The 15,458-nt window shown below is 43.4% G+C and overlaps 1 protein-coding gene across 3 annotated transcripts in view; it reads right to left on the bottom strand.

Annotated features, from left to right (window-relative positions):
• The window catches only part of tspan9a (tetraspanin 9a), a 286,905-nt gene that overhangs the window by 35,066 nt on the left and 236,381 nt on the right, over positions 1 to 15,458 (bottom strand). For all 3 annotated transcript variants that reach the window (XM_035798258.2, XM_035798259.2, XM_035798256.2), the window contains 2 exons: positions 4,210 to 4,401; positions 1,150 to 1,224 (listed from right to left, as the gene is read on the bottom strand). In XM_035798258.2, the coding sequence (XP_035654151.1) occupies positions 1,150 to 1,224; positions 4,210 to 4,401 (267 nt within the window). The remainder of the gene's footprint in view (positions 1 to 1,149; positions 1,225 to 4,209; positions 4,402 to 15,458) is intronic.

The following is a 15,458-nucleotide window of genomic DNA, read 5'->3' as shown; positions in this document are numbered from 1 at the left end:
CTGATCTCAGATCAGCAATCCTACTCTGGGATGCTTTGTGGATACGAGTCCAGGCTTCTTTGACTGATGATCACCCTACACCTTCACAGATTATCTGAGACTGCTGCACTGCTGTCAAGTCAAGTACCCTCCCATAAGATCATTTGGAAAGGTTTAGTTTGGGTTTATGACGTTAAGATGGTGATATCTGAAGATGGCGCTTATAGACAACAGAAATATTTATTCCTAATGGTGCATGCCTGCTGCATACATGGGAGATGGGGAGAGATCCAGATCTCTGAATGAACTGGGTGCTAACTGCTAAATGAATTCCTTTATCTGTCGGAGAGGCTGACCTTGAACAATGACCTCATGTCCAAAGAATTTGAATATAAAGAAGAATAAAAATCTAACTCGCACAATGTCCCTGGAAAAAGAGGACCATTTTATCGCTGATCCATTTGACCAACACAAAACATTTGCCTCAGGCTTGGTTACTTCATCTATCTGGGGACATTTATAGGTTGATTTTAAGACTTCCCCCATGGCTGTCAATAACCTCCTGGGCTTTACATGCCATCCAATGTTCTCAGATTCTCAGACCCTGGCCATACATAGAAGCACAAAACCCCACCCCATGCCCTAAGGGTCATGGGAAACGCTGATCTAAAGCTTCAGAGTAAGTGGGACATATAGCAGGAGAGTGGGGCTAAGACAGAGCTAAGGACTAATTACACTGAGCCATTTGGCCAGGGGTGAGACTGCATTTTGTTGGCTGACCTGTGATCCTTTTGACCCCGGGGGTCAGCCATGTGGGGTGAAGACGCTTAACCTCTCGCTGTGAGACAAGTGTCTTTGAAAGAGGAGACTGAGGACACTCTCAGCATGGAACAACTGGGCCATGCTTATGTACGTGACACCATTTGTGTCTTGAGGTTTCTGGTGTGTGTGTGTGTGTGTGTGTGTGTGTGTGTGTGTGTGTGTGTGTGTGTGTGTGTGTGTGTGTGTGTGTGTGCAAACATGCAGCATTTTCACGTCAATAAATGGTAAGTAGTTACATGCTAAGTGAATTCTGATGTCGTTCAGCACATTTACATTCATATGTGTAACATGGGATCATATAATATACAGTATCATAAGTTAACATGGGGGACATTAAAGTATCCTTACCTTATCTGAATACACGAAGAACAGGATGAGTAGTATCAGCTCTGCCAGCAGGATTATCAGCAAGACAATGAAGAACTGAAAGAGAGAGAGGAGATGGAGCGAATGAGAGAGAGACAGAGTGAGAGAGAGGGGGAGGGAGAGAGATGGAGATAAGGTGAGTGCCTGGGGGCCAGTGAACATCCCGAGGAGGAGGTTTAATTTCTCCACAGATTCTCCCACGTAGCCCAGCATCTCCTCACTCCTTCAGCTAAATACTGACTCTATCCCTTCTTCACAGCATGGGAGCTCAGCAACCGGCAGATTCAGAAATTCAATTTGAGGAGAGTTCTATTCATTTTGCCCTGTTTGTTTTGGATGTATTATTTGGGTCATGGTACATATGAAAAAGGATCACAGTGAAAACTGCATGGACAGTTGTTTATTGAATTTGTAGGTGGCCAGGTCAGCATTTGATTGTTTCATTGAATCTTTTGTCTTTTGTTGACAGGTCCCACAAAGTCTGTTTGTCATGGTTCCTCCGGGTGTGGAAAGTTTCAGATTATATAGACACAATGTGGGTGCTCTGATTGCTTAAACAGACACGATGTATGTGTGAGTGTGTTTGTTTGAGTATGTGTGTGTCTGTGCGTTCATACACCCACTTTCATGTCTGCAATGTCAGCCGAGTGTGTTACACATTTCAATCTTCCCTTGAATTTTGCGATGGACTCTTTCAACTTGTCTAGCCTAGCTTGAATCTCCTGACGGCAAAGGTTCTCTGACCTTTATCTATTTCAAATATTTCTAATCCAAAGAGAGTTTGTTCACAGAAGAACTTCACAAATAATATGTCAGACCAGTACCTCAGATCTGGCTGCCCCCAGGAGGGCTAACTTCACTCTGATGTTTCCAGACAGACTGACAGATAGAAAGACTGACTGTTCAAAACATCCCAGGTTTGGGCGAATATGAAATACCCGTTGGCTCAATCTGATATGACTTAACAGAGATGTGGTATGAAACTTTTACATCAGAGTTCATTATTTATCACTATGGTGTTCTGACTGAGATCCAGGCCCTCTCTCCCGCTTTCTCTCTCTCTCTCTCTTTTCCTCTCTCTGTCCCCCCTCTCTTTCTCTCTCTCTCTCTCTCTCTTTTCCTCTCTCTGTCCCCCCTCTCTTTCTCTCTCTCTCTCTCTGTCCCCCCTCTCTTTCTCTCTGTCTCTCTTTTCCTCTCTCTGTCCCCCCTCTCTTTCTCTCTCTCTCTCTCTTTTCCTCTCTCTGTCCCCCCTCTCTTTCTCTCTCTCTCTCTCTCTCTTTTCCTCTCTCTGTCCCCCTCTCTTCTCTCTCTCTCTCTCTCTGTCCCCCTCTTTTCTTCTCTCTGTCCCCCCTCTCTCTCTCTCTCTTTTCCTCTCTCTGTCCCCCCTCTCTTTCTCTCTGTCTCTCTCTTTTCCTCTCTCTGTCCCCCTCCCCTCTCTCTCTCTCCTCTCCCCCTCTCTCTCCCTCTCTTTTCTCTCTCTCTCTCTCTTTTCCTCTCTCTGTCCCCCCTCTCTTTCTCTCTCTCTCTCTTTTCCTCTCTCTGTCCCCCCTCTTTCTCTCTCTCTCTCTCTTTTCCTCTCTCTGTCCCCCCTCTCTTTCTCTCTCTCTCTCTCTTTTCCTCTCTCTGTCCCCCCTCTCTTTCTCTCTCTCTCTCTCTCTCTTTTCCTCTCTCTGTCCCCCCTCTCTTTCTCTCTCTCTCTCTCTCTTTCCTCTCTCTGTCCCCCCTCTCTTTCTCTCTGTCTCTCCGTGTTGTTAAAGCAGGTAGTGTATACCTACCGCTGTGCTGATGTGGAGGATTTGGTATGCTCTTAACTGAGGCGTGTGCTAGCTTCTCCAAGGGATTGGAGATGTTTGATATTCCGCAACTCTCATTTTTAAGTTGATTTAAAAAGTTTCACATCCAGTTACATAAACCTATTTTTAAACTTTGCTGATTAAATCAAACTTGAGAAAACTCTTGAGACTTTTTCAGGAACAACATGAGTCTAGAGACAAACAAGAGTATTCTTTGTGTTAAATAATTCAGGGCATTCAATTTTTTTTCCTTACCAATGCAATGGATGTGCCATTATGAGCGCTACATAATTCAATCATGTAAGTGACACACATGTCCTCACACTGACACATCTTTCAATCAGGCTGTGACCACGGTCATGGAGGAGAGCCGATGGGTTACTGTTCATTTTCAGAATGGGAGACTCCCGCAGCGGCTGGCGCTCGGGTCGAATTTTCTCTCTGAACCCCTGAGGTTTTTACTGAGGATTCAACTCCCCGTTGAGCTCGTTAGCCTGGCTGCTCTACTGATGACCCATTTGAAGAGTAATACAAATAAGGCTGCTGTGAGTGTGTATGTGAGATTTGTTTTATTTTAACAATGTCTTTGTTGGCCCAGTAGTTACATCATTAAAAGCACAAACGTTACTTCATTTAAACAGACCTAGAAAGTCAGAACCAAGCCCCCCTCCACATCCACTGTAAAGAATCCCCCTGATGCCCCACACCCCTACACAGTCCTCCAGATTGTACACCAACCCCCCATATACTGTACACTTGCCAGCCGAGCCCACAACAGCCCCAGTAGCACAGCTCTGGGATCCGTGATTCCCGCCTCCTGCATTACATGTTTCCTGGTCTTCCACACCGCCATTTCTGTCTGCACCAACAGGTAGTTTACTAGGCAGTCCCTTTGCCTGTTGGCTATGCTATATTTAGGCCCTCTGACATATAGGTCCAGAGTCAGCCTGAACCTTAGGTCTGTACACCACCCACCCAGGACAGAAAACAACCCTACCAGCCTGGAACGAGAAAAAAACTGATGCTACACTGTCTCCTTCTCCTTACAGAACAGACACCCCTCCCCACTAATGGATCAAGGTGCGACACCTATCTGTTCTTAGCGATAGCGCTGTAAATAATCTCTGAACGAGCCCAGTTGTACAGCACAGACCCCCTCCACCTCCTGCTGCAGCAACCTGATGGACTTAATATGTGTGTGTGTGTGTGTGTGTGCACGTGCATGTGAGAGAGAGAGATCATAACTCACACTCAGAAGCAGGCACTTGTTCTCCTTGATGGCGCCCAGGCAGCCCAGGAAGCCGGTCACCATGACGATGGCGCCGATGGCGATGACCAAGTTGGCAGCGGAGAGCGACGGGAAGGAGGGCGAGAAGGTGGCAAAGCTGCCCTGGGACACAGACAGCCAGATGCCCACGCCGAGCAGCCCACAGCCACACAACTGCAACGCAAGAGATCAGAAGAGAGGAAACCAGGTAAGTCAGGTAGGAAATACTCATCACAAAGAAATATCTGTTCAGGATGAATTGGAGTCGGCAGAAATCATGCCATCCAATGCTTCCACAGTTTCTTTGTAGGTCCGAAACGAGCATGCATATTCACACATAACGCAAAGTGTTATATTCCCCGAGAAAATGTGTATTTTCATCGTCTTCACAAAGTACAAATCAAAGGGACCATGTACATATCCTCAGAAAGGCTGTGTTGGTAGGCAGACCTCACTTTACACACCAGCATCCATCCCAAACACACACAAAACAAGAGCTTTTACAACTATTACAGAACATGAACGGATTCTGTTAAACCAATAAGAGCTCCACTGGAAATGATGAGCAGAAATGCTTTCTGCAGGTCTGAGCAGCTTACTGACATAGAACAAACACAGAATTACACACACACACTGAATGTAGTCTAGGCTTTTAACACTTGTAGGGACACGGCACACCTCTAAGGGGAGCAGTTCCCCAGGGCTGGAATTCCTCTACAGTCCACTGCCCCCTACAGAGACTCACTCTGTGGGGCCTCGTTGAAAGTCTCTCAGATCTAGCATGCACTCCATTAATGCACCGCAGTGTTTTTGGAAGAGCCTGATCGGGCAGAGAGTTGCCCGGGTTCTGTCTGTGGGTGTTCCGCCCATCCACGAGTGGGAAATGCAGACAGGACAGACACTGGCTGCATCCCAAAAGGTAACCTTTTCCCTATATAGTGCATTCCTTTTGACCAGAGGCTTATGGAGCTCTCGTCATTTGAGACACAGCCTAATACTATGATTTGGGCAGACAGTCCGCCATGCCTGCTGGCCCCAGTGAAATATCAGCGGGTAGGTAAGTGGTGAAATTTTCACTCCGCCTAATATAATTCAATATCCAATGCAATCTTGTCCTGCAAAATCTTCAGCCCCTTCACAGGGACGAACACAGGCGAACCTGGAGTCGTATTTCTGAAGAGAATTAGACAAAAACAAAATGATGAATCACATGTACAGTGTATCCCCGAGCTAAATGAATTGGGTAATTGGACTGACAAATAGCTCCTTCAATAACTAAGCGATGAGCACTTAACAAACAAGCGTTTCGCTACACTCGCATAAACACCTGCTAACCATGTGTATGTGACCAATCAAATTTGATTTGATTTGGCTTACATCCAGAGATGACAAATGGCTCTATCACCCTGTCTCAACATCATCGACACCCTCATCTAAGAGCCCCGCCAAAAAGTGTGACCTTTCACAGCATACAGTAAAAACAAAACAAGTGCCTTCCACACTGGTGGCGCATATGAGAGTGGGTCTAAGCGGGTTGGTAGTGAATATACGAGTGTGTATGAGAATGGGGTCTGTGAGGGTTGTGTGATGGTTATGTGAAGGTTTTTGATGGGGGGGCTGTCCCACTGGGCCTGAGGGGTAAACTCCTGTCTGCTGATGATGGTGGCGTCGAGAGACGTCTCCATGTTAATGAGTCCTACAGGGCCTGTAACTCTGGACATACTGTATAAACCCTGGGGCCAGTCACAGAGTTCATGCCGTCAAACCCCCATCAAACGCCCCCCAGGGGCCGTGTGTTGAGTGGAGGATCACGCTCATTAACCTGTGACATTTCCATTGGGCAGGCTGTGTGGCCTGTGTTTGTGTAGGCTAGAGTTGACGGGAGATACTGCTTTGTATATACAGGGAGCTTCTGGGGGACTGCATATCCTTTTAAGACCTGAAATGGATGCGAAAATGTCCTGGTTGTTAAAAATCAGGAGGCGCTAACGGAAAACCTTGTGAAATAAGTACGTCAGTACCTCAGCTCAGCAAAAACGGTTGCTGAGTGGAAAGTATTGAGATTCTACCGAAGAGAATGTGTTGCCTTGCCAGGGACCTGATCCTGACAGCCTGACTAAAAGTACAGAATATATCAGTGACTCCCGAGTGGCGCAGCGGTCTAAAGCACTGCATCTCCACGCAAGAGGGGTCACTACAGTCCTTGGTTTGGGAGAGATTGGGAGTCCCATTGGGAGTCCCATAGGGCGGCACACAATTGGCCCAGCGTTGTCTGGGTTTGGCCGGGATAGGCTGTCATTGTAAATAAGAATTTGTTCTTAACAGTGGTGTTAAAGTACTACTTAAGTAGAATTTTGGGGTATCTGTACTTTACTTACTATTTATATTTTTGACAACTTTTACTTTTACTTCACTGCACTCCTAAAGACAATAATGTACTTTTTACTCCATACATTTTCCCGGACACCCAAAATTACACAGGACATTTTGAATGTTTAGCAGGGCAAGAACATGGTCCAATTCACACACTTGTCAAGACAACACGTGGTCATCCCTTCTGCCTCTGATCTGGAAGACTCACTAAACACAAATGCATCTTTTGTAAATGATGTCTTGGAGTGTGCCCCTGGCTATCCATACATTTTTAAAAACAAGACAATGGTGCCGCCTGCTTTGCTTAATACAAGAAATTTGAAATGATTTATACTTTTACTTTTGGTACTTAAGTATATTTAGAACCAAATACTTTTAGACTTTTACTTGAGTAAGGTTCTATTAAGGTATCTATACTTTTACTCAAGTATGACAATTGGGTACTTTTTCTACCACAGGTTCTTAACTGACTTGCCTAGTCAAATAAAGGCTACACATTATAAGCTCCTGTGAAGGTTGGAGGATGGACAGAGAGATGAGTCCATGAAGCCTCATAGCGAGGGACACTCGTTTGAGCGGATCACGGAGCACCCTCCCGGAGCGGCACAGTCGTTTGGCCAACCGATGGGCGTCCTATTCAAAAGGACACGGGAGCTTTTGTTCCTTTCCCTCGGAAAAACAGCAGTAAAAACAAACAACTAACTTGCTGTGTGACTGAGTAAGAGAGAGACTCAGGAGCATCAGTTGTTTGTTTGAGTGGCGTTAGATTGAACGACCCTCAGCTCAGTATGGGCCTCAATCACCTTAATAATACATAACTAACTACTAGGAGGAGTGAGCCGGGGGGATGGTCCCGATTAAAAATGGAAATGTCAACTGGAAATGCTGTGAAAGGTCACATTTGTCTTTATGCTGAGTGGATAAAATGCAGATAGATCTGCCAGCTCATGAGGCTACAGCCATTAAAACAGAGTCACTACAACAGGCTTTCCAATTCATGTCAATGGGTGGACCGGCAGCCATATGGAGTAGGAATAAAGCAAGATAACATGCTTTTGTCGTTCTAGTAATTTTATCTCTATGGCCAAAGTTCCTGTTTTGTGAGAGGGTGCATTATGGGTGGGTACTACTAGGTGGGTAAAAACAATTGTAAGTGGCTCCCATGAAGCGCGCCCTTGCAGTGACACAGTCTCTCTCACTAAGCTTTGATATTTTAAGTTGAAATTGTGCACCAATATAGAATTTTAAAAGCCTGTTAAATTAAACAAAGTGCCATTTAATATAGACCATATGGAGAATTCGATAAATCCTATTTCTAAAATATGAATAAGGACTTACTAAAGTACCAAAATGTCCCTCTGTCAACCCTCTTTCACTTTTTATGAAGTTGAACTTGTGCTCTTTATGACAGAATGTAAAAAATAAAAAAAATGTAAAGCCCAAATTGGTGGAATGACCCAGGTACGTTATGAGGACAGGCAGGTTGGATTTATTTTTTATATTTTTTAAACGTTTTTATTTAACCAGGTAGGCAAGTTGAGAACAAGTTCTCATTTACAATTGCGACCTGGCCAAGATAAAGCAAAGCAGTTTGACACATACAACAACACAGAGTTACACATGTAGTAAAACAAACAGTCAATAATACAGTATAAACAAGTCTATATACGAAGTGAGCAAATGAGGAGATAAGGGAGGTAAAGGCAACAAAAAGGCCATGTTGGCGAAGTAAATACAATATAGCAAGTAAAACACTGGAATGGTAGATTCGCAGTGGAAGAATGTGCAAAGTTGAAATAAAAATAATGGGGTGCAAAGTAGCAACATAAATACATACAGTAGGGGGAGAGGTAGTTGTTTGGGCTAAATTATAGGTGGGCTATGTACAGGTGCAGTAATCTTTATGAGGAAAGGGAGAATGAGAGGTAAGCCAGTCCAGGTGGGGGGAGGATCCCGTGCCTCTAGTTGATTGTGACTAATGCCCGAGTGTAGGAAAGCATCCAAGGTTGTCTGCTGTAAGTGATTGTGAAGCCACCCAGCCCCCACCCAATCTGTCTGATCTCTCTCGGTGTAATCTCTGTCTCACTACACCACTGCCACCAGCTCCAATGTCAAACGTGAAAGGATGTTATGTAGGAAAGCCCAGAGTAGAGAGCGAGGCCTGCCAATTGGTGGTATGACCTTCGATGGTTGTGACTGACCTCAGGCCTGCCTGAGGCGCTTATCCTGTTTTAATTTCAGACACTCTGCTTCTTTTCACATCCAATCTATGTGGATGGATATTGTATAATGTCACAGTAGGATTTCAAGGTACAGGATGAGGGGTTGTAAACAGACATAATGTACAGAAGTTTACAGTAGTAGTTAAAAACCACATGAAAATGATGGGCCAAATGCCCTTCCACATGTGAGAAAGTTAGTTTAATCTCGAATGGTTCCCATTCCCTAAAATGATGTGTTGGTAGTCCCGCGTTACATTTACATTTACATTTAAGTCATTTAGCAGACGCTCTTATCCAGAGCGACTTACAAATTGGTGCATTCACCTTATGACATCCAGTGGAACAGTCACTTTACAATAGTGCATCTAAATCTTAAAAGGGGGGTGAGAAGGATTACCACTAACATTGAGTGGCTGCTGCCAACACACTGCCTCAACTCCAGCCAATTTAATAATGAAAATTGATGTAAAAATATAATCACTAGCCACTTAAAACAATGCTACTTAATATAATGTTCACATACCCTACATTATTCATCTCATATGTATATACTGTACTCTATATCATCTACTGCATCTTTATGTAATAGATGTATCACTAGCCACTTTCAACTATTCCACTTTGTTTACCCTACATTACTTATCTCATATGTATATACTGTACTCAATACCATCTACTGCATCTTTATGTAATACATGTATCACTAGCCACTTTCAACTATTCCACTTTGTTTACCCTACATTACTTATCTCATATGTATATACTGTACTCAATACCATCTACTGCATCTTTATGTAATACATGTATCACTAGCCACTTTCAACTATTCCACTTTGTTTACCCTACATTACTTATCTCATATGTATATACTGTACTCAATACCATCTACTGCATCTTGCCTATGCCGTTCTGTACCATCACTCATTCATATATCTTTATGTACATATTCTTTAAGACTTATTTATCCCTCTGCTCAGAGAGGGGAAAACCTGGAGTCGAGGCTAACTATGGGGGAAGATATATAAGTGTTTAGCTTAAAGTAACATGTCAGTTAGGTATTTAGGCACCGGCTGCAGTTTTTAACTCTGTCGGCCAGGAGAGAGAGGGGGGGCAGGTTCTGCTCCGTCTCAGCGCCCACAATCCCCTTGGCTCCATGTGCGCACCCTTGCAGCGACATAGCCTCTCTCATTAAGCCATTACTGGGAGTGTGTGGGGTTGGTACACTGCTTTCTATTACCTGATAGGAATTATCCTCAGGCAGAGTTACAGTAACAAGCTTTTACTGTTTGATGGAGATGTGTTCAACGTTTTAAGTTGCATCATGCCGTTCAAATCGTTTTTGGCGTACTATGTGTATATAGTGTATTTCTGGAGATACTATGACAAGTCACGTGACTGCTCGAGGTGGGAGTGAGTAGTGGTAGGGAGCGATGCAGTTTATTGAATCGTAGAAGTGGAGGACATGTCTACCTCCAGATTTCATAATACCTATGAACATCCTATATATTGGACATTTGAGTCATTTGGCAGACGCTGTTATCCAGAGCAACTTACAGAAGCAACTAGGGTTAAGTGCCTTGCTCAAGGGCACTTCCACTGATTTGGTAACACATTATTTGGATAGTCCATCTGTAGATGCTCTACAGATTATCAACAGACTATCAGTAGCATTTCAATTGACTAACTCTAGCTCTAACCCTAACCTTAACCCTTATCCTTAACCCTTATCCTCATCCTAAACGTAACTCTTAACCTTTACCTTATTCTAAACCTAACTCTAACCTTAACCCTTATCCTTAACCCTTATCCTCATCCTAAACGTAACTCTTAACCTTTACCTTATTCTAAACCTAACTCTAACCTTAACCCTTATCCTTAACCCTTATCCTCATCCTAAACGTAACTCTTAACCTTTACCTTATTCTAAACCTAACTCTAACCTTAACCCTTATCCTAAACGTAACTCTTAACCTTTACCTTATTCTAAACCTAACTCTAACCTTAACCCTTATCCTCATCCTAAACGTAACTCTTAACCTTTACCTTATTCTAAACCTAACTCTAACCTTAACCCTTATCCTCACCCTAAACGTAACTCTTAACCTTTACCTTATTCTAAACCTAACTCTAACCCTTATCCTCACCCTAAACGTAACTCTTCACCTTTACCTTATTCTAAACCTAACTCTAACCCTTATCCTCACCCTAAACATAACTCTTCACCTTTACCTTATTCTAAACCTAACTCTAACCTTAACCCTTATCCTCACCCTAAACGTAACTCTTAACCTTTACCTTATTCTAAACCTAACTCTAACCTTAACCCTTATCCTCACCCTAAACATAACTCTTCACCTTTACCTTATTCTAAACCTAACTCTAACCTTAACCCTTATCCTCACCCTAAACGTAACTCTTCACCTTTACCTTAACCAAACCCTTATTCTAAACCTAACTCTAACCTCTATCCTAACCCTAAACACAACTCTTCACCTTTACCTTATTCTAAACCTAACTCTAACCTTAACCCTTATCCTAAACATAACTCTTCACCTTTACCTTATTCTAAACCTAACTCTAACCTTAACCCTTATCCTAAACGTAACTCTTAACCTTTACCTTATTCTAAACCTAACTCTAACCTTAACCCTTATCCTCACCCTAAACGTAACTCTTCACCTTTACCTTAACCAAACCCTTATTCTAAACCTAACTCTAACCTTAACCCTTATCCTAACCCTAACCTTAACCCTTATCCTAACCCTAACCTTAACCCTTATCCTAACCCTAAACGTAACCCTTACCCTAACCTTAACCAAACCCTTATTCTAAACCTAACCCTAACCTTAACCCTTATCCTCACCCTAAACGTTACTCTTCACCTTTACCTTAACCAAACCCTTATTCTAAACCTAACTCTAACCTTAACCCTTATCCTAACCCTAACCTTAACCCTTATCCTAACCCTTACCCTAACCTTAACCAAACTCTTATTCTAAACCTAACTCTAACCTTAAACCTTATCCTAACCCTAACCTTAACCCTTATCCTAACCCTAAACGTAACCCTTACCCTAACCTTAACCAAACCCTTATTCTAAACCTAACTCTAACCTTAAACCTTATCCTAAACGTAACTCTTACCCTAGCCTTAAACCAAACCCTTATTCTAAACCTAACTCTAACCTTAACCCTTATCCTAACCCTAAACGTAACCCTTACCCTAACCTTAACCAAACCCTTATTCTAAACCTAACTCTAACCTTAAACCTTATCCTAAACGTAACTCTTACCCTAGCCTTAAACCAAAGCCTTATTCTAAACCTAACTCTAACCTTAACCCTTATCCTAACCCTAAAAGTAACCCTTACCCTAACCTAAACCTAACCCTAACCTTAGCAAGCAGTTGCTTATCAACAGATACACTATATATGCAAAAGTATGTGGACACCCCTTCAAATTAGTGTATTCGGGTATTTCAGCCACATGTATAAAATTGAGCACACCACCATGCAATCTCCATAGACAAACACTGGAAGAAGAATGGCCTTACTGAAGAGCTCAGTGACTTTCAACTTGACCACCTTTCCAACAAGTCAGATCGTAAAATTTCTGCTCTTCTGTAGTAAATGGTGCTATTGTGAAGTGGAAACGTCTAGGGGCAACAATGGCTCAGCTGCGAAGTGTACAGTACGCCACACAAGCTCACACAATGGGACCACTGAGTGCTGAAGCGCGTAGCTCGTAAAAGTCGTCTTTCCTCGGTTGTAACACTCACTACCGAGTTCTAAACTGCCTCTGGAAGCAATGTCAGCACAAAAACTGTTCATCTGGAGCTTCATGAAATGGGTTTCCATGGCAGAAGCAGCTGAACACAAGCCTAAGATCACCATGCGCAGTACCAAGCGTTGGCTAGATTGGTGTAAAGCTCGCCGCCATTGGACTCTGGAGCAGTAGAAACATGTTCTCTGGAGTGATAAATCACGCGTCGCGTCCTGGCAGTCCGACGGACGAATCTGGGTTTGGCGTATGCCAGGAGAACGCTACCTGCCCGAATGCATAGTGCCAACTGTAAAGTTTGGTGGAGGAGGAATAATGGTCTGCGACTGTTTTTCATGGTTCGGGCTATGCCCCTTAGTTCCAGTAAAGGGAAATCTTAACACTACAGCATACAATGACATTATTGACGATTCTGTGCTTCCACTTGGTGGCAACAGTTTAGGGAAAGCCTTTTCCTGTTACAGCATGACAATGCGCTGTGCGCAAAGCGGGATCCATACGGAAATGGTCTGTCGAGATCTGTATGGAAGAACTTGACTGGCCTGCACAGAGCCCTGTCCTCAACCTAAACGAACACCGTTGGGATGAATTGGAACGCAGACTGCGAGCCAGGCCTAATCGCCCAACATCAGTGCCATACCTCACTAATGGTCTTGTGGCTGAATGGAAGCAAGTCCCCGCAGCAATGTTCCAACATCTAGTGTAAAGCCTTCACAGAAGAGTGGAGGCTGTTATAGCAGCAGAGGAGGGACCAACTAAATATTAATGCCCAAGATTTTGGAATAAGATGTTCGACCAGCAGGTGTCCACATACTTTTGGTCATGTTGTGTCGTTTTTTGATAGTATGACCATCTGTAGAGCATGGACAATCCAAACTATCCAGATAAAGTGTGACCACAAATTCAACCTATTCTGTGGTTGAGGGGCTGGAGTACACAATACTCAATTCAATACAAGTCTATAGGTCTCAACATTTTATAAAAAGTTACATAGACATCTCTTTAGGCTAGAAAGAGGACATGGAGTGTCAAGGTTCAAAGATTTGTGACTAGACTAATGTTCCTTTTATCCAAGCCTTTTGTGGTCAGATTGAGTTGTGCTAAGTCTAAAGTCCAAATGTCATGGGAATGCTAGCTCGCTGTCAGTGTTGTGGCTGTGGTGAGTGGTGAGGAGCAAATTAGGCCTGTGGAACCATATTAGCTTTTGGGACAAGACTGGAGAACATGAGAGATGGCTCTATTTGACTGGATGAATGGAGCCCTGCTGTATGGGTCCTTCTCAATGCTCAAGGTCAGGGTAATTGAAACTGTGGAGCAAATTCATCAGTGGAGAGTGAGAAAGAGAGGGAGGGTGGCGAAGGATGAGAGCGAGGAGAGGAAGAGGAACAGAAAGAGAACGCGAGAGAACAGCCCTTCTCCATCACACTGGCTGGGTGCTTTATCAGCTGCGACAGTAACCTGCTCAGTGACACAGAGAGCCACCCGATGCGGAACGCCACTTCAATGTCCCCCACCGACAGTGCAAGCAGGCCAGGCATGGGGGAGGTGACTAGGGGAGGGGCTGCGACTGGCTGAGTGTGGCCGGGTGGAGCTGATCTTTTTACGCTCCCTCTCAGAGGTCACGGGGAAAACGGCCCGCAAACCACCCGGAATGATGACTTCAATGGCTTTTGTCAAACTGTGTCAGTCCTTTTCTTGGGCTCTTAGTATTACAATGGAGGTTGATTACGGAAGGGGTTTGGGGTGTGTGCGGGCGGGCGGGCGTGAGTGTGAAACTGACCCTCCAAACGACTTGCTCTGCTCTTGTTAAATGGCTCGCCACCAGATTTTTGCAAAAAGCTAGATTTTTGCAAAAAAAAAAAACTAAAGCTGATGACTGGCCTGGCCAGCATGGAAGTCATCCATTCTGGACATAAAATGCTCTTCGGGAGTGTAATGTTTCAGTGAAAGTGTGTTTTGTTAAAGTATAGCTCTAACATTACAGTGCAATAACAGTAAAGAGTGGTAAGCAAAGCCTCCTGACTGTGCATGAGTGCTGCTCTATCCCTCTATCATCTCCTGAGTGCCACGCTATTCTTCACGTTATTGGAGAAAACATATTTTTAGCAGCAACTATGGGTTCCCTCCTTTAAAAGGACAGTTAGCTCTTATTGATAATACTGTATACCATCATGAAGAGAGAGAATGTCTAGCACCTCAGATGAAAACAATAACTTTCTCTCTCTGAAGGCTTACAATGCTGCTCGGACATTACTGTGGCATATGGCCATACTAAAAAACACTATCCCTCCAAAAATGTTTAAGGGAAACTGACTTTTGACAGTGACTTTAGGCAAATATCTGAAATGACTGCACAGATTACAGTGTACACTTGAAATGAGAAATTACAGAATTGCCGTCATTGTAAATAAGAATATGTTCTTAACTGACTTGCCTAGTTAAATAAAGGCTAAATGAAATAAATAAATAAAAATACTGCATCAGGAAACTTTGTGAATCAAAAGGATCAATTTTACCAGTCATCTCTCAGCAAGGCTTTCAGTTATTTAACTGTGAACATGTCTAGCCTTGACCCATACGGCTTGACCAAAGCTGACATCTTTAAATATGAAAAGGCATGAATAAATGTAGGGAAATGTAGTTTCTACGAATAATACATTCATTTGAGAGAGAAGCAAATGAGAATAGCAATTTAGCTATTTTTCTTTTTTACAAAAACATCCCTTACACTTAAATATATACTCTGCTTGATTGAATCACGTCAAATACTAATTCAATCAAAGTCGCCTTTGTACAGAACATGTTATTTGATTATGTGTCAAGTTGGAACGATCGGGGAGAGGGTCGTGGTCCATCA

Source organism: Oncorhynchus keta, chromosome 22 (assembly GCF_023373465.1).
Source record: "Oncorhynchus keta strain PuntledgeMale-10-30-2019 chromosome 22, Oket_V2, whole genome shotgun sequence".
NCBI lineage: Eukaryota > Metazoa > Chordata > Actinopteri > Salmoniformes > Salmonidae > Oncorhynchus > Oncorhynchus keta.
The sequence above is the reverse complement of the archived record's forward strand: the minus strand, read 5'-3'. Positions and strand labels throughout refer to the sequence as shown.